This window comes from Sebastes fasciatus, chromosome 15, assembly GCF_043250625.1.
Source record: "Sebastes fasciatus isolate fSebFas1 chromosome 15, fSebFas1.pri, whole genome shotgun sequence".
NCBI classification, from domain to species: Eukaryota; Metazoa; Chordata; class Actinopteri; order Perciformes; family Sebastidae; genus Sebastes; species Sebastes fasciatus.
The window spans coordinates 31,241,726-31,267,912 of record NC_133809.1 but is presented as its reverse complement, the minus strand read 5'-3'; the positions used below and the strand labels follow the sequence as shown (position 1 = coordinate 31,267,912).

At 42.7% G+C, this 26,187-nt stretch overlaps 1 protein-coding gene across 1 annotated transcript in view; it reads left to right on the top strand.

Moving 5' to 3' along the window:
• bcl11ba (BCL11 transcription factor B a) overlaps positions 1–25,985 on the top strand; it is a 48,390-nt gene extending 22,405 nt beyond the window's left edge. Inside the window, exon 3 of the mRNA XM_074660225.1 lies at positions 22,453–25,985. Within this exon, the coding sequence (XP_074516326.1) occupies positions 22,453–24,461 (2,009 nt within the window). The 3' untranslated portion in view covers positions 24,462–25,985. The remainder of the gene's footprint in view (positions 1–22,452) is intronic.
• Positions 25,986–26,187: the final 202 nt, after the last annotated feature.

Below are 26,187 nucleotides of genomic sequence, written 5' to 3'. Positions count from 1 at the left end.
GTTGCTTAGTTTAAGGATTCTCTTAGCATCGTGGTTGTCTTTTCCTAAGTCCTCATGAACTCTCTTTCACATCTTTCCTTGACCTCCAGCCCATTCTCATTCGCTTCGACACGGCCGTCGGTGCGTGATACCGCTGCACGTGCCTTGTGCCTTTAGCACCAGTATGAGACGCACCGGGCAACAGTAAACATTCCGAGAAATTGCGCTGGGAGTGTGGTGACATAGCTTAAAGAGTGAAAAGACGCACAGGACGGGTGGGACGGGAGGTGGATGTGTCCAACAACCACAAGGCTTTCATCCAGGAGACCGCTGTTCATGTCCCGCGTGTTAAGTTTCACTTTCACGTTACAATCAGCTGTTTGTTCGAGTCCCGTGTTCACAACGTTCAGTTTCATTTTCACTTTACAAACGTAGTAGTTTTAAGCCCAGTCATGTATTTTTTTTCTAAACCTAACTAGGTGGTTTTGTTGACTAAACCTAAAGTGACTCCTCGGGGCATGACAAAGCGGCAGTATGTGAGGAGTTGTGATGAGAACGTGTTGTGACCTCATGACGTTTTCCATCGAGGTTAAGGAAAAGTGGCGAAGATTAGACATACAATGTCATTTTTTGGATGATTTCTGAAGAAAGGAAACATGTTCTTGGAGTTAATATCCACTTTTTAAGATAAATGACTACATACTACAACACGTGCTGTTAGAATTTGAACCCTTTGACAATGTGAGCATTCAAAAACTAAGCTTCCATAAATATTTACCAGTGTGGTAGCATGAAATGGGTGATACCCCCCCACACTTGCTTTGAATTTCATCTTTCCAAGTTTTTAACTAATAAACTCTGCTGCCTACAGATGTGAAAGTCTCAACTCAAGCGGCCTCTTCTGTTAAGGTCTCTGGCTTGTTGGAAACGATGGTCATTAAGGCAACAAATAACATCGATATTAAAATAAGGTCATTAGATTATTTATTTTTTAATTATGACCTTATCAAGACATATGAGTGAACCACAAGACTGTTGAGAAAGTGTGTTCCAAAGCTACATTTTCAGTAATGTATTATTACACATGTCACTTGCTATTGTTTTTGTTACAGGTAAATCTAAAGACTTTCTATTAAAAATTAAACAAAATAGGTATTAGTTAAATGAGAAAAATAAAGACTTAAAGAACATTTTGAAACAGTACTGAATTAAAGTTCAGCCGCAATTTGTAAAATCAGCACAACTGAAAAACAAATGTGACATATCAACAATGTTCACTTCAAGTGTCATCAGAGCAGTAATGATGGCTCCGAGGGAGGTGTGATCTCTGAATAAAATATAGGTTCCTTGGTGAATAATCCCTGTGTCGATGGGAGAGGCTTTCTTATAGCGTGTTGGCTTTTGTGACTCTAAGAGATCAGATCAGGCGATAAAGCACTAGGTGTAGTTTGTTTCCAATTGTGTCCCTGAGCTAGGAGCTGTTGTCAGGCAGGTAGTATGTGAAAGTGAATAGAGAGAGGAGAAAGGCTGAAGGAGGCTGATTGGGAAGCTTTGTGGAGGTGACAATGGCTGGATGCAAAGCTACACTTCCCTCCTGCATTCATCTGGACTCGCTGCTGATGATGTTTCAGGACGCAGGCCCTCCAGGAAAGGCTGCGCCCCGCACTCATTCTGAATGCCATTGTACGCTTTGTAGGCTGCAGCGTGTGTGTAAGAGAGTGTGTGTGTTTACAGAGAAGCTGTGCTCCCTCCCTTCCCTGTGTATGCGTGTGTGAGTTTTGTGTCACCTTTTTTGCGTCAATTTGGAACACGTGCTTGTCTGTGCAATTTTTTTCTCTCTGCAATTTTTCTCTAGGCAAATTTGTAATGTGTGTGCGTGTGTGTGAAATGTCTGTAAACGTGTATGTGCTGGTAAAGATGTAGCGTTTCTTCTGTAAGAAGAAGTGTGGTCATTTGTAGAAATATCTTTAGAGGCACATTCAGTTCTGTGTTTGCAGACTGATGCAATATTTGTAATCATGACAGACACCCAGTCTGAGCTCCATATGATCAGTTCTTACAGCAACACCGACACATTTACCCAATGAACCTCAAACTGGCCTTTTCCAACACACTCCCAGTTTTATACTTAGTACCAGAATGAAGGTGGGTGTCACATCCTGGAATATCTAGAAAATATCCCATCTGCAGTTAAAGTCATCATTTACAATATTTACATGTAAATAAAATAAATGCATGCAACACAAGTGAACCTATATCGAAGCTTATTTCATTATCACTAAGTTCCACTTAGAATGGAATAACTAAAAGGAGATACAGCATATCCAATGTGGTGCAGCAAACATTTAGCACCAAAGATGGAGACAAAAAATGAAACACATCTTGAATTTCTAAAAAACAGGATTGCATTTGTATTTGTGCACACATGAATTGGCTACACATTGTGTCCTGTGTGAATTAGGATGCAAAGAGTTACAGTGTTCCACATAAAGACATCAAACGCCCTGTGTCTGACTCCATGCTCTGTAGAACTGTGATATCTTTCTACCACAGCGGGGGAATAAACTTGACAGTCAACTGGCCTGGGATTGGCTATAAAAAATTTTTGGCGTGCTGGTCATCGCCAATTCTCTCTTTTTTTATCACCTGGAAATATCTGCTGCCGTCCAGCGTAACACTCTGCCATTGCAGACTCCTCTGAATTAACTCCTGAACTGTGCTCGGACTGAGACCGAGTCGTAGGGATTTTTCTGTGGCAGAGTTCTCCCTGCTGAGTCTCAGAGACGACGCTGTGCTTTGTCTTGTCTCCTCCTGCCGGAGCAGCCTGCTCTTTCTCACCGTCTTTGAGGATCTGAATCTGCAGCCGTTCCTTGTGTCGTCTATCAACCTGACACTGGTGTCTTTCACTACAACTCTGCATACAAGATCTGATTTTGTAAAGTCAAGAGTGCTGCAACACACACACACACACACACACACATACACACACACACACACACACACCACCTCAGAAATACGGTGAGACTCCGTAGCCAAGCTGACTTGTTGATGCTTCAAAACCTCTTTGGACAAAACAGACAGAGACATAGCTCTTGACTAAAAATAACTTGACAATATTGTCACTTCACAATAGCAGGCAGCGGCGGCAGCTCCAGCCCGGCCGTGCGGACAGGATGGGATTACCACAGTGTTTTGCTGCGTTGGGGGGACTCATTACTGCCCCTCTCCTCTACAATGGGCTGTTGGCGTTTAGCACCGGCCAAATCACCACTTAACAAAAGCTAATTTCTCACTTGGTTAAACTGGGAAGGATTAGGGGCCCTGTGACGGCGCAATCCATGTTTGGTGAAGAGTGAGGGATGGAGGGATGTTAGGAAAGGATTTAAACCTCAATTACAAGGGACTGAGGGCTTTTGTGTGTCCGTGGCGAAGGTGGGACACCGAGGTTTAGCGACTTCGCTGGAAATGTTTGCTGCCTTGTCGTGTGGGTGTGTATGTATGTATGTGCATGCAGCCGAGGGTGGCATAGCCTGACAAATACATGTTGATCCCCTTGTTTAGGAGGGTTTATGTCTCCCCAGTTTCACATACTAACAGCACTCAGGCTACACACAAGGAGGGACGACTCACAATCAAAGCTTATGACACAACTGCTATTTAAACCCTCCCTGTTTGTGTCATGTCATGGAAACAGCAGATGGTATTACATTGTCTGGCCGCTGTAGCTCCCATCCTATAAAAAACATAAAAAAAAACCTTAAGGACCCTATATTAAGCTTAAACCCCCATAGGATGCAGTACCACCCTATACCCCATTTAAACCCCCTTAGACTACTGTAGCAGGCTTTGCAAAACCCTCAAACTTCTGCATTAAATATAGTGCATGTTGTATTGTGTAATAGTGTTGAAACCCCTTCCTGACGTTGCAATTAGAGGGGCTTTTGCAACTTCAAAACAAGTGCACCCACTTATTTTATTCTTCACACACCTACTCCCATCACCTTGTGTGTTGTATGTACAAATTGAATGATTATTGCGTCTCGCCCTCCCCTCAATGACAGCAGTTTTTTGAGGTTATTCCAGCACAGCTATTAACACTTTTGCCCTTAGACGTGTTCGGAAGATACTTAATACGTACTAGTCTGTTTCAAGCATACCGCTTAGCATCCCTTTCCATCTCCTTTATCATCCTCAAAACAAAGTTGTAGCACACAATAGAAGCCTTTCCTTCCCCTTGAGATCCTGTAGTATCCCATAGCACTGCTTAAAGCCCTTTACCACCTCTTAAAACCATTTAGCACCACCCCTTCCACCACTGCAGCCCGACCAACTTTTACTGGCTTTTCCCTCTACCCAATATTTAGCAGTTGTTGCTGTCTTCAGCGCTCATATTCATCTATTTATTTGGTGCGAGGGACATTCTTGGTGGCGGTGCAGTAAAACCAGAGCAGCGGTCTCTCTCTGTCTTTCACCCAGAACCAGATTTTTTAGCTGCTTTCAGCATCTCTCATCTCCTCGAGACTTTTGAGGGAAGAAGAAGAGCGGGATAAGGAGGGGGTTAGATTTCCCCCCTGAACACCAAACCCTTTCGTTTGTATCAAAGCTTTGCCTCACCCCCGCTGACACCCCTGAATTATTCACTTAGAGGTAAAGATAAACAAAGCTTGCTAGCTACAGTTGTTCTATTGATTTCTCTGGGCAACATCACAGATAACAAAAAGAGGGCCGGTGGAGAGGAGCTGGGCTGCTGCCATCTCTCTTTTTTTTCATCTGTAAATAAATCAATAACATGCGTAGTTTTCCTCCTGAGAAAGCAACCTGTGTCCTGTTTCCCAGGAAAGCAAATAATGCATTTAAATTATATCTACTTTGTTAGGTAGTTAGAGCATGTGTCTATAGATCGGGGGCCTTGCCATGTGGGAACGGTCTTTTCTACCTGTTGGTTAGGCTACAATTGCCCATCGCTGGGGTAATTTGCCATTCGGAGCGAGGTTGGGGGTAAACAATGCTGGCTGAGGGCCAACAACTGGCAGTATAACCCCTCTGATTAGAAACAGGCAGATCCTCTCTCTTCTTTTTGCTCTCCTTTATGCACTGGGAGAGAGTTTTAAAATAAGCTGCTCATAACCTTTATCTGTTGCATTACTGAACACACACTGAGGATAGGGTTACAGTAAACATCTTGCTCTCCCGTATCCCTGACCAGGAATGCTCGTGTGCTATGTCAAAGTATCTGCGCACACATTTCTGCTTGTGCACGACACACAGCTAAAATTTTGGCCCATTTAGCGACACTCCTGGCCAACCACAGGATCCCTTAACTGCCCCTTTGGCGCCACTTGAAGGCTTGCAGATAAAAAGCATACCTGGGAGGAAATTGCAGGTTGGCGGGCGCAGTGTTTTTTCTCTCCCCCAGTCTAAGGCTGCTTTATCACCAGAGGGTTCCTCCATTGTTTTTGCTCCCCCTGCCCCACAGCACATTATTATGTCATCAAGATGCTTAGGTACACTGCAGCACTATGCGGCCACCCATGAAGGCATTCACAACAACCGCTGGATCTGAAATGTTTTCTTCCTCTGCCCAGCTGCGATTGGTCAGTGGATAAAGTGTGACCGGCCTGCCAGCGGGCCTCGGCCCCTCGGCGGGCTTCCCGTCACGGCTGCCAGCACAGCACCACCATCTGGTGAGGATTCTCGCTAGCAAGGGAAATCAGATCAGTGCATCCAGGGTAGCTGGACGAGAGCTTGACTGCAACAGCTACAGATGAAGCAGCCGCACACACAGAAACACTCATACGAGCAGAGCACATGCCTTCACCTAAATGGTCAGTACTTGAGTCGACTGAGCAGTGGAGCAGGCTGGGATCTCAGCTCTAACACTGGCACTAGTCACACTACCGTGTGTGTGTGTGTGTGTGTGTGTGTGTGTGTGTGTGTGTGTGCGTGCCTGCGTGTGTTTGTGACATCTATATTCTGTAAAGAAACAGAAAGAATGAGAGATCTAGAGTAGCATGCTGGCACCATATTTAGACCACCTACTCTCTCTCTATATAATGCAGCTATTATTGTCTTTCCCTCTCTCTCCGTCACACACAAACACAAACCTCAAATAGATCTCCAACAAATAGTCCAGGCCACTAAGGAGCCCCAGGAACTAAACTCAGGAACTAAAAGTCCTTCAGTACATTTGATTATGGATTTTAAGGGACTTCACTTAACATGCAATTTTGGCACACAACAAGGCAACAACAGCATTGTTGTGCTTTTTGTATGTCTGAATTAAAGTTATGTGCAGTCATTGAAAACACCAGAAAGGCAAGATGCAGGTCTTGATGCTGCAGAGTCATTTCTGTTTATTTTTCCTGCTTTGGTAGCCTACAGTAGGCTAAATAGCCTCATTAAATCATTTAGCAAGAGTAAGCCTGGGGTTCAGTTTTGTTTCTTTTGTAGTTTTTCTCTCGTTACCTTACTCCTGTTTAGATTATTCATCATCTAGAAAAGCATTCACCCATTAGAATAAGAGCTTTGACATAACCACAAAACGATGCTAATAAAACTTTAAGGGAGCTCTGATTCCAATGTTCGGGTACTTGTTTAACATATTCTTGGGCAGGAACTAGGGCCTAGGAACTAAAACTGGGTCTAGGTTCCTTGGGTTGAAATACAGTCAAAGTTCCTCATTTCCTAAAAAAGGTTCTTACAGTGATAGATGGCTGTGAGACGTGAACTCTACAGACCAGTCAAGCCAGAATACTCTGTTGTGATCTTATTTCTAAGGTATGAGTTTAAAGCATTCTTTTCCCGACTCTCACTCATCATCTGTCTTTCCCCAACTTTCTGATCCCATCTTTGTTGTGTTTGGCTGCTGTGTGATCGCTGAGCTATTGCTGAGGCTCTATCATGCTCTCAGGAAAAGGTCCTGGTGTCACACAGTATGTCATACAGTAGGAAGCTGCAGCATGCTCTGACTTATCTTAGCTCGTGCTGCAGCATTGGCCCACATCGCATCATGTCGCAGCATGTCAGAGATTGTGGCTGCACATCGTAGTATGTCGCAGGATGTGGCTGCATGTTGCCGTGTGTTACACTGTAATCTGTATCTGTGATCTTCCTCAGAGTTCCGTACGGGTGATATATGAGATGTTTTACTTACTGACTGAGTTTCTGTCTGACTTACTGGTTTACTGATTATGTGACAATGGAGCAGCTGGTGAAAACAAACCAGTGTAGTTCTCCTTTAAGAGATGGGGCAGCCATACTAGACTATGCTTCAGATTGTGTGTGTGTGTGTGTGTGTGTGTGTGTGTGTGTGTGTGTGTGTGTGTGTGTGTGTGTGATGGTATGAGGCTCGGCAAATGAAAACAGATTGGAGTGGTTATGGGAGCAGGCCTGCTTCCAGTTAGTGTGGAGACAGCGAGAGTACCAAGGAGCTCCTTTCCTTTCCTCTCTTCCCTCCTCTCTTCTTCTCTCCTCTAAGAAAAAAAAGTTGATGCTTTCATATTTTGCCCAGAATATTCCATCCACCAATCATGCCTGAGAATTAACAGTGGCAATAGGAAAATAAACTTTACAAAAGTTCATATAAATACTGTATGTAACTGAAAACAATAGACTCCAAAAATGGAAACCTGGAAAAAATATGGATGTGGTTTGGCTGTAGGTCATTTTAGTAATTGAGGTTATTGTGATAGATGCATGTCCAAAACACTATAGCCAACAAGCTACTGTACTTTCATCCAGTGTCAGCGGTAACATGCAGCTGTTGACTGCTGTTAGCTCTCACCACATCATGTCAGCTCTTCTACAAGTCCCATTTGTTGACAGTTGTATAGCAGACCAGTTAGACTGTCTGACTGACAAGAAAAAGCAAACGCCTGGTTAATCTTACTGTCTAAAGAGCTTTAGCAACAATCCTGCTCCTGCACCGTACTCAACAGTATAGACTGAAACAGGTCATTACAGTAATGTTGGTGTTTGCTGCAGGCAGTGTACTGTACGGCTAATACAAAGGAAGGATCTCCAGTCAGTGATCATAACTGTGGCAATGTCTACTAATACAAACACAAATACACTTTCACCGAAGTGATACATAAAGTTACTGTGAGGAACTGGTTATGAAACAGTCTCATTGTACTTCCGATGCCTCTATATGACCTACATCAGTAAACGAGACCATCAGCGAGAAGATTTCTATATAGTTATTCTTAACGCTTGTCATCGGGGTGACCGGGTCATATTCCGCGTGAAATCAGACAAAATCATGCAGGTCAACCAGACGTTCATTCAGCTCGGACTCCAGCGGAGCCTCCGACAGCGACCAGCCCTCCGCGGACAGACTCACATCCGGCTTCGCTGCTGCCTTCCACCTGCAGTCGGAGCTCCGGTGGGAGGTGGAGAGCTCTGCGCCCGGCAGTAGTGGCTCCTCCTGCCAGGAGCAGAGCTTCGCTTCACTGCTCCACCAATCCCCGCTGGGAGAAAACACCGTATCGCTGGGCCCGCTGGAGGCACGGGAGAACCAGAACCAGGACTGCACAAGGCAGAGGATCAGACCCTGCTGCAGTAAAATGAGAGGTTTTCTAAAGGGAGTCTGGTGCTCGGAATCACTACACTTGTCGTAAATACAAAAGTAAAGTTCCTCGTAGTAGCTTTAAGTCCTGAAGGATAATCAGCTTTAACTACCACACTGGTAGGTCTTCTCATCACCGTTTTTTATATTTCTTAATTTATTATTTTTTATTAATAATATATTAGATTTATTTAAATAACTGAGCAAACTCTGTCTGTTACTAAATGGACCTAGTTGTGGATATTGTTTTCTTTCTTATCATATTTAAAACTAGCATGCATGGTATTGAAATTTACTAAATATAAAATTGAACAGTTAAATGAATAAATAAAATGTTAAAATAATTACAACATTTTTACAGACTTGATTGGACTCCTGACCTGAACATTTCTGAAAACATGGTTATGGCTCTGAGGATAATAGCAGCTCTTTTTGTAGATTGGGCCATTCTTATTATTGGTAGTAATAACACTATACTTGAAACATGAAAAGGAATTACTGATATCTGGGAATGCGGCAACATTACTACAAAGTCAGACAGGGATAGAAACACAAGTCAAATGACGGGATGGGTTTTAAACAAACTTAGAAATGAAGACACATGGTAAAAATATAACCCACACTGTCTGACTTTGACCTACTGGACTTGCCATAGTTGTGCGCAGTTTACTTACTTTTATTACTTTTATTTTGATACTTTACTTCCAAATAATTTGGTTTGGATAACCTGGAGATAGTGTTGGCTTGTTCACCACCTTACTATTCATGGTTCCTGTCAGATTAGACTTTATCATAGTGATCTCAACAGTTAACTTGCTGAGCACAGTGTTATCATAACTGATCAAATGAAGGCATAAACTATGAAAATAAGACTCAAACTCTAGAATATAAGTATCAAAGGAGTATGATCCAACGAGTGTAGCTTTAGGTGGCTTCCCCTGTCCCGGCCTGCAGGTATATAGTTGTGCTGTGGCTCTGCTGCCTTTCCAGAGCTCTCCAGTCCTCCAGGCCTTATAAGGGCCTCCAGCACAGACCTGTCCCCTCATCCCCTCATCCCTCCATCCATGCCCTCCTCTAACCTCCATCTGGTCTGGATCTGCTCTCGTCCTCGACCTGCCCCCCCTCCAACCCTCTCTCCCTCCCCGCTCCTACTTCTCGCTGCCATTTCTGTATAAACAAGTGGAGTCTGACCATAACACTCAGACCCCCGGCTACACTCCTTCATTTTCACCCCCCTCTCCCCTCCCTGCTTCACCTCTTTTTCCACCTCACTTTCTTTCTACTCCACGGGTGGAGTTAGTCAACTCCAATATGTCTTCTTTTATTCTGTTGTTTTATAGAGAGGAAGAAGATATTTAAATAGCCGCTAAAGGTTACATTTACAAGAAAAAGATCTCTGCTTTGCTCTGAAAGTTGAAAAAGGTGAAGCTGATCAGAGGGCATAATGTTCAATTCATAAACCTGGGATTACACTCAACTCTGTCTGGTTCGTTGGTGGAGAGAGAGAGAGAGAGAGAGAGAGAGAGAGAGGTGCAGGAACAGCAGAGAGAAAGAGAGAGAGAAAGAGAGACATCTTTTCTTCTTGACGCTGGTGTCAGGCAGTGCTGTAATATGTCTTATTCAGACAGGAGGGGCACTGCTACATCATAGTCTGGGACTGGGATGGCGCTCTGGCATGTATGTGTGTGTGTGGTGTGTTCCAGGAGACTCCCACTTGGCAGTGTGCAATTTGGACGAGCTTTATATAAGTGGAGGCAAGGAGGGAGAGGATTTGGATGGGACAAGCGACAGGGAGACATAGAGAGAGAGAGAGAGAGAGAGAGAGAGAGAGAGAGAGAGAGAGAGAGAGAGAGAGAGAGAGAGAGAGAGAGAGAGAGAGAGAGAGAGAGATCCAAAAATGTGTTGGAGCGCTGTCCCGGTCAAATCAGGCTCATGGCAGAGTTTCTCTATTGTGGCTACAGAGACCAAGCCAACTCTTCACCTGACAACATGTCAATGACTAAACCTCAAAAGACAAAAACACTTTGAGCGTCCACAGAGGAGCCGTCCACGCAGGATAGTACTGTAAACACTGAAGATGTGCCTCAGTACGCCCAATAAGAGACTGATCATCTACTACATTCTGCTGTTTAAAGAAATGACAATCAGGTTGTTTTCATATATGCGACCTTCATGAAGTGTTATTAGTACTGGTTTCTTTCTTTAAAGGAGTCATGTGACTTCCCACTATTACATTTAATTAGATAATCCAAAATGATTATTTTAGAACCTGCTATTGTTAGAGTTACAATCATTATATGATTTCAAATATATTTTTGTTAAAATGTAGGATTTCTAAATCACTTCAGACCATTTCTTGTTTTTTTTTCCTTTCACATTTTTTCCAAATATTAAGAATATAAAGGAACATTATACATTCTTGTCCATAAACACTTTATGTACACTATATGCGGACACGCACAATTTTGAAAATGGGCGTAGTTCCCCTTTAATATCTTCATTTAATTGCCACTAACCTCAGCTTGTAGTAAGCATTGTAGCCTCTTGCCTGGGGCTGTGTATTGGCAAGAATCTGGAGATACGATACATATCATATACAGGGATTACGATTCAATATGTTACGATATACTGCAATACTGAAAGTAAGGCGATATATTGAGATTTTTAAATCTAATTTTAGAAAAACTGTCAAGAACACACCACCACATGCATAAAATCTGAGTACGTTTACTGATTTTCTGCCATCAGAACAGTAGGATCTGCATTTGCATTGATCCCAGTCCCTGTAACATCCAACATCATAGCTCTACTCTGAGAGGACACACACACTGAGAGGAGCATCTCTCTGCCGATGACAGAAAGTATTGACTGAGTTCATCTTTGCATGTAAACTATTAATTACAAATCAATACAGTGTTTTTGAGAATCAATACAGTATCACAAAACACAATATCACAATATTCAATTTTTTTCGATATTTTCTCACACCCCTACTCTTGCCTTTTGGTTGAACAACTCGATACTTTGGATACACCTTGTCAGCTCTAAATTTGAACACACACACACACACACACACACACACACACACACACACACACACACACACACACACACACACACACACACCTTGGCTTCCCTGTCTCATCATCGACACACACAGTGATATGTACCAGGTGCATCCTGCGAGGTGTGTGCGTCCAGGATTAGGGAGGCCACTGGCTCCAGGGGGGTGTGTTTGGGGGAGGACGATGCCCCTACAGAGTCCTTCCTGCCACCACACCCCTCACATATATGCATACATGTCATGTACGCATACAGTTACACACACACACACACACACACACACACACACACACACACACACACACACACACACACACACACACGCACACACACTCCCCAGGTGCAGTGGTGCAGGCCAGTGTGTGGGATTAGCTAGTATGCTCTGGCACTCTCTTCTGGTAATCCCTCTAATTTGTGAACAGGGCACACACACACACGCACACACACATACACACACACACACACACACTCACTGCGGCAGTTTGTTTTGGATTGCATCTCAACTCCTAATTTTGACTACAGCACTAAGGACTACTTGTTTCTTGTCATGTCGTGTGAGACCAAGTTCCTCTTCTTCTTCCTCCTGCTGCTGCTGCTCCACTCCCCTGATGAGCTAAATGCATTCTAATTTGGCTATGATCAGCTAAGCCTTCTTTTAAAATTCACAACATAAGAATGCCAAAACCCCTTCCCTCTCTCCCTGCCTCCCTCTCTTTCTTGCCTTGCCTTGACTGTCAGGGCTTGTATACACATACATACACACACACACACACACACGCACACCTTCCACAGTGATAATCCTTTGTTGGTTTGGTAACATGCAGAGAAGATGTGGTAATGCTGAAGTTCAACTCGTGCTGGGATGAAAGAAGGTTCACTCTGAAAGAGACAGAGTAAAGGACAGAGAGTTACGCAGAGAGGGGGAATACAAATAAATGCAGCTCATGTTGATTCTTTCGATGCTACCTGTTAACCTTTTGATCTGAGTTAGTCCTGGTGAGATCAACCGGCTCTGCTGGATACCAACGTTCGCTTGGCTTCCACCCAACTGTCAAATCAGTGTCATGATAACTTTTCCATCACAGGCGTAAAATGTGAGTTAAGCAGGTGTTCATCAGCTGTGCCCAAATAAAGACGTTCCTGGGAAAAGAATGTTCCTGCCACCAACAGCAGGGATTGTACCCATGATAGAATGTTGTAGGCTTGTTGCAGAGCCTACATCGGAACTGAAGCCCACATCTACTTTTTTGAAGCGGTTCAAGTAGGTCTGGTGTTGTACTCATTGACTGCTATTTTCTGGGTGTGAGAATGAGGATGTCATCTTCGTGTACCAGAGCAACGAAGGTGGTGACTGAAATTGGCCACAAAATGGCGTCAAGCGTGCATCAGATCGACGCAACGTTACAACTTCTCGCAAGATTTACAGATACGTCAGTCTCTATTGTTTGAGTAGGGATAAACCACCCCTCTTTCAAACAGAAAATCACTAACATGAACATAATGTCAGACTGAATAATGAAGTGAAAAAGAAAATGCAATTAAAGAGCCAAAGTCCAAACATCACCTCCGGGCTAGCTGCTGTTTTGCTAACTTGTGTTGCCCAGATAAAAACTATCTCTACTTTAAATGGACATAACATTTCTCAAAGTCAAATATTGAATTTTCCATTCAGCTTTTCACTTTTCTTCTTACTGAAAAAGTAAACTGTTAAACAGTTGAACACTGTTGAGCTGTGATCTCTGGTGTCTTATGTCACTGTTTTCTGACCGCTAACGTCTGGATTAGCCAAAGCTACTGGGCTAGCATACTCTGTTGAGCTGCTGACTTTCAACCTGCGTAGGACTCGTGGTTGTCGGAGATGGCCACAAACAACAGAAATATTCAAAGACATTAGAGTGTTTTTTTTAATACACCATCTTGACATTATGTCACAAATGATGTTATAGAGTTGAAATGTGAGTAATATACATTGTTACAAATGTAAATGTGATTATAAATGAAGTTTTCTTCTCTCTGGAACAGAGGAGTTCTGGGATCACTTTGGCTGTCTGTTCAGTGTGAGTATCAGGGAGATTTCTACTGAAAAGAATACAAAAAACACTTTTCAGCTTTCGTGTAAAGAGCATATGTCTTTTCATTCTTCCAGATTCCTTATTAAAAAACAAAAAAAAAAACAATCTACTTTAAATGGGCATAACATTTTTCAAAAACAAATATTGAATTTTCCATTCAGCTTTTCACTTTTGACACATCATAATTCACAAAAAGAAAAGAAAAAAAAACCTTGGATGGGAATCCAGCTCATGGCATGTAGGCTGACAGTAACAGCCTGTATAGCAACAAGAGTTTGGGGTTTGCCTCTTGGTCTTTAGCCAACAGCATCTGTGGCGAGCTGAGCTCAGAGATGACTCAGTTTCCCCAGAAGGAGTTTTTATTCTGGCCAACCGAAGCTTTGGGAGCTGTGAAGTAGCTGTAGTGAATCAGTGACTCAGATGCAGCAGATAAAGCCCATACTCGAGATTCTCATTTCCGTACAGTTAGGGCACGATTTAATTAAAGTTGCTGCTGTGTGGTCCTGTAGTGATTTTAGTCGCAAGCTATTAAAGCCAATTTAAAAAGCCTGTTGGATGACGTTAAAACCCTGCTCTCAAACCACTTCATTCAAAACTAACAGATTGCTTAAAGAATACTGGGAACTCGGCGCCAAATGAGCTCAACTTTTTGAAATTATCTCATTAGGAGGAGACACACGCACAGACTAAACACTTTGTAACTCTCCACAAGCAAAAAAAAGAAAAACATTCTCCTAGTTGTTATTGTAGCATGGATGTATGCACAGTGTATAGCCTACATACTGTATGTGAGACAGTGTACTGTGTCTGCAGAGATGGAAACACACACGCACTTCTTATTTGCATGTATTTGTTGCCATGCTATGGTGATAAACAAGACATTAGCCATGCAAGATGAGGATTTGTGCTTTAGTGCATGTGTTTATGTGTATGTGTCTGGATGGGGGGCACCTTTAGATCATACACATGTTAATGACACCGCTGGTTTAATAAGGCAAAAAACAACAACAAAAAAACATGTCAGGAAACTTTTTACAAGTGGACGAAAGAGCAAGAGAGGAACACACACACACACACACACACACAGAGAGAGAGAGAGAGAGCCACTGTACCATTGGCTCATGTCAGCTTTGTTCTGTATGTAAATGCCTCGGTGCTGACATTGCTCCCCTTACATCAAGACCTGCTCTGCTGCTACACTTCCTGTATGCAAACCAGCTCAGGTCTCTAATCCACGTTTGATTGGATGGAGGGAGCGGGGGGGGGGGATTGGGGTGGGGGGGGGGGGGGGGGGGGGGCTACTGTACAATACGGTGTCCTTAAGCCTCCTTGATTGAGAGATCAAGGTGAAGGGACAGGAGAGGAGAGTACTGTACTACACTAACCAGAGGGATGAAATGATGGAGACAGATGGATGAATGAGAGAAAGAAAAGGAAACCTAGTTGAATCAGGACTAGAATTGTGGTCATTGTATTTGAATCACATTACTGGGGGGAAAAAACACAATAATGGTTTGTAATGATCAGTTTTATATGTGGCTATAGTTGTCTAAATTGTATTTGTTAACAGTAATAGAGACACTATACTGTATACTGTATATATAGTATATGGAATCTAGGCTAATTAAATCCTACACATACACAGACATGTTCAAACTCAGAATACTTACAATAGAAGCCATTCATAAAAAATACAGGATATTAGTTCAGCTAAGCAGCTGTTAATAGTTACTTAACTTTCTCTGTAATGTTTTGTTGTCAAGGACTGCATTTATTTAGCACTTTTCTCGACCTAGCGACTACTCAAAGCACTTTCCAACACAAGCCAGCATTCACCCATTCACACACTCATTCACACACCCATCCACACACCCATTCACACACTCATTCACACACCCATTCACACACCCATTCACACACTGGAGACTGAGGCCGCTGTACAAGGTGCCACCTGCTCATCAGGAACGATAAACACTCAACACACACTCAAATTGGGGTTCAGTATCTTGCCCAAGGACATTGAACCACCGACCTTCTGATTGGTGGACTACTGCTCTAGCTACATTGAGGGTGGTTGTGCACCATAGGGCTGATGGGTAATAATTTAATGTTATCATTTATTGGCTTACAGCGAAATCATATCCTGGTGACATGATCTTGATATGATATATTAATATGATTATTGTTGCGCACATTTTTATTGTCTTAACATTTTGAAAACCTACCAAATAGTTGTTTTACACATGAAGAGTTTTGTCTTGTGCATATCCGGTTTAACCTGCTATGGGGCCCTATCATCCCCCATGTCTTCTTGTCTTTGTGTACAGTTTTTCTGAGATAGAATACTACCTGGCCCAAATTTGCTGTGTGATAATTTGATCCAACACATTATTTTAGTAATATGCATTATATAGGCACAAAATTAAACAATAAAGGTCTTTACACAGAGACAGGTAATAGAGCAGGACCACCTTGACCCTCATCCTCATCCTCATCCATCAACATACACAGAATACCAACAATAAACTACTGTAGAAAGAACCACACGAGGAGGTCTGTGTCTGTCTCCTTCACAATGACTGACAGAGTGAGAACAAAAAGGTATGAATGATGCATTCTGGAGAGAACTGGAGGTGATATTGTTTGAGTTTCTTTGAAGAAAATCTTTTGCATTTTGAAGTAAATCCCTCAACTAGCCAGCCACAAGCCGCAGGTGTATCCCTCCACTTGAGTCAGGGTTGTCTCTATATTTGTCAGTCAGTGATAACATATTTTAAACTCAAGGTCCCCAGGACAAAGCTCTTAAATGAACCATGATTAAAGTATATTTCATCACAGATATGTGTACTTGACAAGAAGGAATCTTGACCCTTCAGATGAATCTATTTAGAGGTTTTGAGTTTTGCTCAATTACACACCAGTATAATCATGTCTCCATGTGATGAAATTCAGTTTAGAATTTAAAAAAACAATAAACCTTGAAGTAAATTGTCACAAGAACGCCCGTTTAAGAGGTGAAAAGAAGAGGAGAGTGAAACTGTAAATTGAATGTAAAAGCATCCATGTAAGTGGAGTTAAAGATTAGAGGTGAGTGTGTTTAACTCTCTGGCTTTTCACAGTCCACTTTCAGTGTTTGTCTTCTCTTCGGCCGCCGGCCACAGAGAAAAAAAATGATGTATGTAATAATTTGATACAATAATCCGACGGCGCTTCTCCGACACTCGCTATATTAATCGCACACTTTACGGCGATCTGCGCTTCCTCTGTAATTGCACAGATTTGACTCCCTCTCTAATCCTCTCTCTGTCTCTCTCTTCCTCCCTCCCTCATCTGTAATAGCTGTGATTTAATTTAGCTATTTAACCTGTAATTCCAGCAATATTTATTGAGGAGCAGAGAGGGAGGGTGAGTGGGGGGGAATTGGGCCATTAGCCGCCCCAGATGAATACACTGAGATGAAAATGAACGCCGCTAACTGCCAGTTGACCTTCGCACCGATTTCTAGCCGTTCCCTCTCTTCCCTTTTTTATTAGCCGCAGCCGCAGTAATTATGGCAAATTGAATCATAGTGAAAACTGGAATCAGTCAGTAATGAGAGTTTTATACTGTGTGAAACCAAACCAGGGAGAGAATACCTAGAAGCAAGCGCTACTGAAGGATGGAGGGATTGATAGAGGGATGCAAGCCAGCGTATTTGTTTCTGTTTGTTTCTCCTCCATATGGCTACACACACACACACACACACACACACACACACACACACACACACACATTTTCTTTGTTTCTTTCGTGTGTGTCTATAGATCAACCCTTTACAAGAAATGTGAAAAGTGAATACAACTTTTATTAACCACAACAGCACACATTTTCCTTTTCTCTCAAAGCGGTTGTGCTGCTAGAGTGTGTAACCGTGTGTGAGTGTGTGAGTGTGTGAGAACGTGAGCCAAACAAAACCCATACAGGCAAAGGGCCTGGAGTCTCCCACTGACAGACTCATGTTAACTCACTTCATTTTGTCAGCATCTGTATGTTTCTTTTTTTCTTTTTTGTTGCTGTTGGTGTTCTTTTCCTTATAATTTAAAAGGTAAGATGAGTTTGATTTCTAGGACATTGGCTTTGTGTGTGTGTGTGTGTGTGTGTGTGTGCGTGTGTGTGTGTGTGTGTGTGTGTGTGTGAGGGGGTCTTCTCTTCCAGTCATTTAAAATAAATGATTTGGTAATTTCAAATAAATTTCTTTCAATTTTATAATGGTTTTGTGCAATAAATGTCAATTTTAAACCAGTAAAAGTTAAATATTTCCATTAAACGAGATGCTAGGAAAGAGTTAGCCTACTATAAGTGTTTTTTTTTTTTTTTTTAAATTAAGCATTTAACAAATGGTACATAACAAATGGTGCATAACTTAGCATGAATAGAAGGATATTTAATCCCTATATGTCAAAAATAATGCTCACAGCTGCTTTCAAATGTCACTAATCCCTGAAGCCACAGGCTAAACTCTGGACTGGATGTTAGAAGTCCTTGTAATCCCTCAGCAACAGATCAGATGGCGAGATACAATGTCACTGTGCTGGTTCACAAAACACATACTCTGTTTTTACAAAGAAAAAAGTCAACAATGTTTTAAGGCTGAACAATAAATAAGTATATAATCAATGCATTTTTCTGACTTGTTACTGGTAATGCAGTAGCTCATTTTAATATCTTCTAGACAGAAATTATAACTGAGGTTATTTCACATGAACTGTATAATCTATACTTTTCCAAAAATGTTTTGAAATATGGAAGCATTGATAGCTTGTCATAGCTGGAGCTAAAGGCTGCTGTGTGTTGCATTAGCATTGCTTTCTTCCACGTCTTCTTTGTCTGACAGATTGTTGTTAACGTGTATCCTTTCTGCTTTCTGTCCAAATTGTTCATCATTTTTTTTTACATTTAATTCCACATATAAAGATCAGAATGTTCAGTTCTAACCTTAAATGCCTATCTTACTGGCATGGCATGCTGGGACATTTCAACGGGAAAGAGTCATGGTTAGTGTTATTGATTACACCTTTGCTCTTATCTTTTTAAATGCCTGCTGTGAAAAAGGTTTGTACCGTGTCATGCCAGACGGAACATCATGCTAAGCATCATTCATTTGGCAAAAATAAAATGCCTAGTAAGACTAAATAAGAGGGGAATTAGTTTCAGGCAAGTTGCATTTGACTGACAGTGTTGAGTGAAGAAGGGATTTTGACGATTCAGAGCACATACAGTATGAACAGGACACCAAAACATGTGACCTATTTGCTAGTAATTTGTTTCCACTCAGAGGATTTACAGTATGTCTGTAAGGGAAAGTGTTGATATTTCTACACAGAGGAAGCTGGATGTCAAAAACACAAAGTGAACTGATATAACCTTTACAGAGCTGTGGAGACACCCCCCCCCCACCCCCCACACACACACTTACTATAAATACACATACAGTAGGTCATAATTCAAACTGTGTGTGCGTGTAAAACAGAAACACACAGAGAGAGGAGAGAGAGGAAGAAAGTATCTATGCAGATGCCGAAGAGGGAGTGTGTTTTCTCATTCAGTCACACACACACACACACGCACGCAGACACACGCACGCACACGCAGACACACACACACACACACACACACACACACACACACACACACACACACACACACACACACACACACAGCACTCCATAAAACATGGGTCTCTGCATTCTACCAAATCAAGTGATGAGCAGCTCTCTCTCTCTTTCTCTCTCTCTCTCTCTCTCTCTCTCTGTGTGTCTCTCTCTCTGTGTCTCTCTGTATGTGTTTTTTCATATGGAAATAGGAAATAATGGGGTGATTAAATAGAGTCGTATATTAAAGTACAGCTGACATTAGAATTAGCATAATGTGCTCTCGCCTTGGGCTGCATACTTTATTTGCCATCTGCGTTGGACTCCCTTCCCCCAGGAGGGCGCACGCTCACACACTCACACACCGACACACATACACACACACACACACAGGCACACGCACACAGACACACGTACACACACACACACACACACACACACACACACACACACACAAACACACACACTTCCCCCAAACAAAAACCCTGCTCCTTCCACTGCGGCCGGAGAGAAATGGCTTTTCAGTGCAAAAACGCACACTCCTCTCACAGTCACACACACACACACGCACACACACACACACACACACACACACCCCTCTGCTCTTAATTGTTGGGTAGAAATGAACATCGACTGCCCCCCCCGATGACTTCTGTCGGGAGACAAGAAGTTCAGCTGAAAGACGGAGGATGAAGCGAGGATCGTCTCTCTGCAGTTTTTACTCATGGATGGGTCGAGCAAACGGAGAGAGTTAGAGAGGGAGAGAGGGAGAGAGGGGTGGATGTTTCTTTTCTGGAGTGTTCAGGGTCTTAAGATTCAGGAGTAAAACAGCTTGTGTTTGTGTGTACCTTTCTCTCTCCACAGAGAGAGAGAAAGGTGCAGACAAAAGCTGAGGCGTGGGGAGCTTTTCATTGTACGTGTGTGTGTGTGTGTGTGTGTGTGCGTGTGTGTGTGTGTGTGTGTGTGCTGTCCACTATAATTAAGTCAAAAGGCTCAAAAGGACTGTGGAGGTGAACAGCTGTTCAGCCTCTCGCCTGTCCTCCTTAACACACACACATACACACACGTATACACACACACGAGTGAGCGCAAGGAGGGAGATGATTATATGAGAAGAGGAGAGGTGTTAAGGTTTCATGTCAGAGAGAAATTAAATGATTGAATTACTGAGTGTTGAATTGTTAAAGGGACAATTTGGAATTTTTCTCTGCTGATAGTTTAAAAAATAAATGAGATGTTACCGATGAGTTATGATATTTTTCATAGATCATTTATTGGGATTTTCTTACATGTATATAAAACATTGTTGGAAGGCCTTTTAAAATTCAAACACTTGGGATTTAAATATAATACATACAGATTTAATAAATATACAATTTATTGATTTGATTATTTTTATTTCGCATTATGCATGCATTTAATTTCAATTAATTTTTTCAGGCGTGCATTTCCAGACAAAATAAATAGAAATTGCTCCCCATAGTAGTGCATTCTGATATAAAGACATCTAAAAATATAACAATGAAAACAATATCAGTATTCAGCATATATTTCTGTACTTGTGTGTGTGTGTGTGTGTGTTTGTGTTTAGCTGCCATGTACACGCATACACACACAATTAAGTGAAACGATTACAGCAGCATATGTTTCTCCTAGTATCTGAAATTAGTGTACTAGGTCAAGACAACAAGCTTTCATTTAATAAATACGAGAACAAGAGCACAATTACCACTATCTGTATGTGTGTGTGTGTGTGTGTGTGTGTGTGTGTGTGGAGGGGGTGTCTCTGTATAATCCCTGTAGGAGTGCTCCTCAGCCTGTTTAGTGTCCTTGGTTGTGCCGTGGTGGTAACACTCCCTTTTGAATTGCGAGAACCTGTGTATTACATGAAAGCACTTTCAGCATTAATTAGTTGTTAAAGGTATAAAACAGATCAACGTCTGCTCTCCCAAAATCACATCGATTGGTCTTGGAAAAGCTTGTTTAGACATTTGGGTTACTTGTCTTTCTTTTTCTGTGATTCCATCTCATTTATTACCATTGATTGACAAGACATTTGCCGTCCTTAACTCTGAAGGAGCTGATGTTTGCGATTGCAGAGTCAGTATTCAAGGTCTTCCACTGCCTAGGAAATGGTTAAAAAAGTCTCACTTCTAAAAGGGTGATAAGTGGATTTTTTTAGCCAACATTAATTGAAGACTGTGCCTTTTTTATTCAGACTCATAACACAGATACAACTGCCTTTTTTATAATGTTAATCATTTTGAAAATATCATATGTACAATCATCACTTTGCTCTCCTTTGTAACTCCATGATATATTTTTTTAAGCCCTTTCTCTACGCCCATTTCTTGCGCTTGCCGGATTTTTAAAGAATGTTACTCCCCAGAAGAGCTGAGACCTTTATTTACTGGTGTGCGATTAGTCTTTGTTAAATAATTCTTGAACTTGTACTTCCTCCAACTTCACTAATATTTATATATAATAAATAATAATAGTTTGGCATCTCTATCTCGGCAAACATTACAGACTGATTGGAGGGGTTCCCAGATTTTTTAAATCATTCACTGAGCATGCAAACTTACAGTACATATATCATACCATGATGCTTACTGTATGTGTAAGCCACACACACAGTCACACACTGTTATAATTCAGCAGTTTGTAGTGGGAGATTCACTCTACTACGTGAGAGATTAAGCACCTCTTAAAACATGGATCCAGTGTGGGCCAATCCAGTGTGACTGTGAAAATGTACTTGTCAAAAGTGTGATAAGTATGTAGCATTTATGTGACAGCATGATGAGCCAAGGCCTTTCCAGCGACTATGACTATTAGGCAGCGTATAAAGCATACACACTTACCTCACTGCTTTACAACCAAGAAAAGTTTACACACTGCAAATAAGCTGTTATTTAAAAAAAAAAGCGATATTGTTCATGACAATCTGATTCATGAATGAAGTAGATTTCATTTGATCTAATAATCTTAAAAAGGAATCCATGTTTCATTTTGCACTTGAAACATGCTTGCCATTTCAGATGTGCTTGTTCATCTCTGACTGAAGTTCTAAGAGCGTAGTATAGAATAAGTTGGTTCTCAGCTGAAATATTGAATATATTTCTTTCTCTGTGTGTTGCAGGTGGCAGGGGTGAGCCTTCCAGCTATATATGTACCACATGTAAGCAGCCCTTCCCCAGTGCCTGGTTCCTGCTGCAGCATGCCCAGAACACCCACGGCATTCGCATATACCTGGAGTCCAACCCCTCCAACGCATCCCTCACCCCACGCATCAGTATGCCTCCACCCATGGGCAATGACTCCATCCCGCAGTCCCCCCTCACCAACTTTCTCGGGGACAACAACCCCTTCCACCTCCTGAGGATGACGGGCCCCCTGCTCCGGGAGCCTCCGCCAAGCTTCATGGAGAACCGCCTCCCCAACACGCCTCCATTCATCAGCCCGCCTCCCCGCCACCACCTGGACCCCCATCGGCTGGAACGCCTTAGCGCAGAGGAAATGGGCCTCATCTCACAGCACCCTAGTGCCTTTGAGAGGGTAATGCGGCTAACACCTGTGGCCATGGAGTCCCAGTCCATGGACTTCTCCAGGCGGTTACGTGAGTTGGCGGGGAACAACAACACCACCACACCACCGTTGTCACCCAGCAGGGCCAACCCTATGCACCGACTACTAAACCCCAACCCCTTCCAGCCTGGGCCAAAATCACCTTTTTTGAGCACCCCCCCCTTACCGCCGATGCCCCCAAACAGCACCACCCCTCCCCAGACACAGGCCAAGGTCAAGTCCTGTGAGTTCTGCGGTAAGACCTTCAAGTTCCAGAGCAACTTGGTGGTGCATCGGCGCAGCCATACTGGAGAAAAACCATACAAGTGCCAGCTGTGTGACCACGCCTGCTCTCAGGCAAGCAAGCTGAAGCGCCACATGAAGACACACATGCACAAGGCTGGATCCCTGACGGGGCGCTCAGATGATGGACTGTCCACCACAAGCTCCCCAGAGCCAGGCACCAGTGATGTCACAGGTGAGGGCATGAAGAATCGTGATGGGGACTTCCAGGGGGAAGGCAATGAGGAGGAAGAGGAGGAAGAAGAAGAAGAGGAACTTGAGAATGAGAGTCGACCAGAATCCAACTTCAGCATGGAGTCTGAGTTCTACCGGAACAGGGAGAATGGCGCTAAACTGCCCTCAGAGGAGAAGTCATCACTCGCCCTTGAGAAGATGGTGGACGGTGGGGGGCTCAACTCTATACAGCAGTACAATAATTTGATAGTTGACAATCGTAAAAGGATGCCCTTCTCCAAGAGGGGCTCGGATGGCCAGCGGGACACTGGGGATGAGGACTCAGTGGCTGGGGAAATGGACCACCACCATCACCACCACCAGCAGGAAGAGAGGACAACCATTAACGGCCGGAACTGTGGCTCCGGTGACTCTTTCTCAGGCCTGTTTCCCCGTAAGCCCACCCCTATCACCAGCCCCAGCCTGTCCAACTCCTCAAATAAGAGGATCAAGATTGAAAAAGACTTGGACATTCCCCCAGCACCCCACATCCCCTCTGAGAACGTCTACTCCCAGTGGTTAGTGGGCTATGCGGCCTCACGCCACTTCATCAAAGACCCTTTCCTAGGCTTCACTGACTCCAGACAATCGCCCTTCGCCACCTCCTCTGAGCACTCGTCCGAGAACGGCAGCCTGCGGTTCTCAACGCCTCCGGGTGACCTGCTGGATGGAGGCCTGTCGGGCCGCAGCGGCACCGCCAGCGGAGGCAGCACACCTCATCTGGGTGGAGGCCGGCCTACCTCCAAGGATAGCAGGAGGTGCGACACCTGCGAATACTGCGGCAAGGTGTTCAAGAACTGTAGCAACCTGACGGTGCACCGGCGCAGTCACACTGGCGAGAGGCCCTACAAGTGTGAGCTGTGCAACTATGCCTGTGCCCAGAGCTCCAAGCTCACGCGCCACATGAAGACACATGGCCAGCATGGTAAGGAGGTCTACCGCTGTGACATTTGCCAAATGCCCTTCAGCGTGTACAGCACTCTGGAAAAACATATGAAAAAGTGGCATGGAGAACATTTGATGACCAATGAGGTCAAAATTGAACAAGAACAAGCTGAGAGAACCTAAACCAGGTTCTCTGTTTCCATACTCTGCACCACACTTTGACTTAAAAAATAAACAAAACGGGGTAGCTGGATACTCTTATTCTGAAAACTTAATTTTGGGTTAATTTTGTGTTTTTAAGAAACTGCCAACTGAAAAAAAAGTGAAAACAGAGATCTTAACACCAATTGAAGCTGTCTAAACTGCCTCATTTGGGGTTCCTTTTTAAACAATCAGTCAGTTGAGTTATAACATATGTGGAGCCTTTAACTGTGCAATAATTTCTGTATTTATTGGATTTTGTATTTTGGCATGTGCAGGTACATTATTATTTAGGCATTTTAAAAAACTGTTTTACTTTGATTTTGCGTTACTCTGTTAAACCCACGTGATATCCTGAGAGTTTTTTAGAAGACAAAAGTCCATTTTAAGTAATCATTTTTTTGGCCACTGCTTGTAGGAAATTGTATATTAAGCTAAACGTGTGATTTCTTGAAGAGAAGCTGAATTCAATCTTCAATTTGAAAGTGGCGTTAACTGAGAATGCTAGAATTAGTCTATTTTGTGTGATGACGATACGCGGACAACAATCCTTTGGCATTGTAGCATGAACTGAGTCTAAAACATGTCAATATAATTGGATATGTAGCACTGAGCGTCATATTTGACAGTAAATCTAAAATCAAAGAGGATCCCAAGGTTCATAAACCCTTTCTCCTCCTAGGAACATCATTACCAGCCAGAAGAAAGAGATTCTAGATAAGGCAGCTGCTGACTGGTATGTAGTACCAAGCCCTGACAACGCTACGACAACCATCCCTCACTTCTTCTGCTTTGCCCCTCCCCCCCTCCATCTTACCTACATTCATACATCCATGTATTATATTTTGCATGAAGCCATATGATCTAGGCTATATTATTTATTTTAAGTAAACTGAGCATGAAGCCATGCAATACGAGTATGCATAGAGGTAGATAGAAGAATGAGACAAGAGAGCGAGCACAGGGACATCTCAGGGTGAGCTATACTACTTTTCTTGATATACCCATTCATTCCTATGCTTCCAGAAGCATTTCTATTTCATAACACGTTGAAATAATCAGGGACAGTTGTGTCCGCTACACCATCCCTTGCTGCCCTCTGTCCCCCCTACCGAGCTAATGCCCAAGATTTATACTCGAATCAAAGTGGTTAGACTCGATTCTATTTGAAGTCACAGCTTCTAAATATAACATGAATTAGTTTAGAGAGGGTTAAATGGATGTGCATACATGGCAGATGTCACTACTTTAACTCCATTTCTGCAGAAAATTTAATTCTCAGATTTATAAAAATTAACATCCCTATGCATTTTGTGTGCTAAAATATCTTACAATTTGTTTCAAAAAAGTGGTACGGTAAATTTTGACTAGTGTTGTTATAGTGATTCTATAATTATATAATCTGATCTCCAGGAATAGGAATCCGTCAAAGTTTTACCATTAGTTGTGGGACAGTTTTGTGTAGAAGAGGAACTATATATCAGTGTGTGCTGAAGTAGTAAGACTAATAGAAAGAGAAGCAGCATCAGTTCGCTCCATGCCCCTTTGTTCATTTGAATATCATAACCCCAGTTTTCTTTAGGCCCCATCCGCCTTCATAGTGGCACTTTTAAAAAAGAAAAAAAAATCAGATCTGATTTGCTGTCAATGTATAAATTCAGAGCTCTTAGCAACAGACCCGCACTTTATGATTTTTCCGTCCGACACA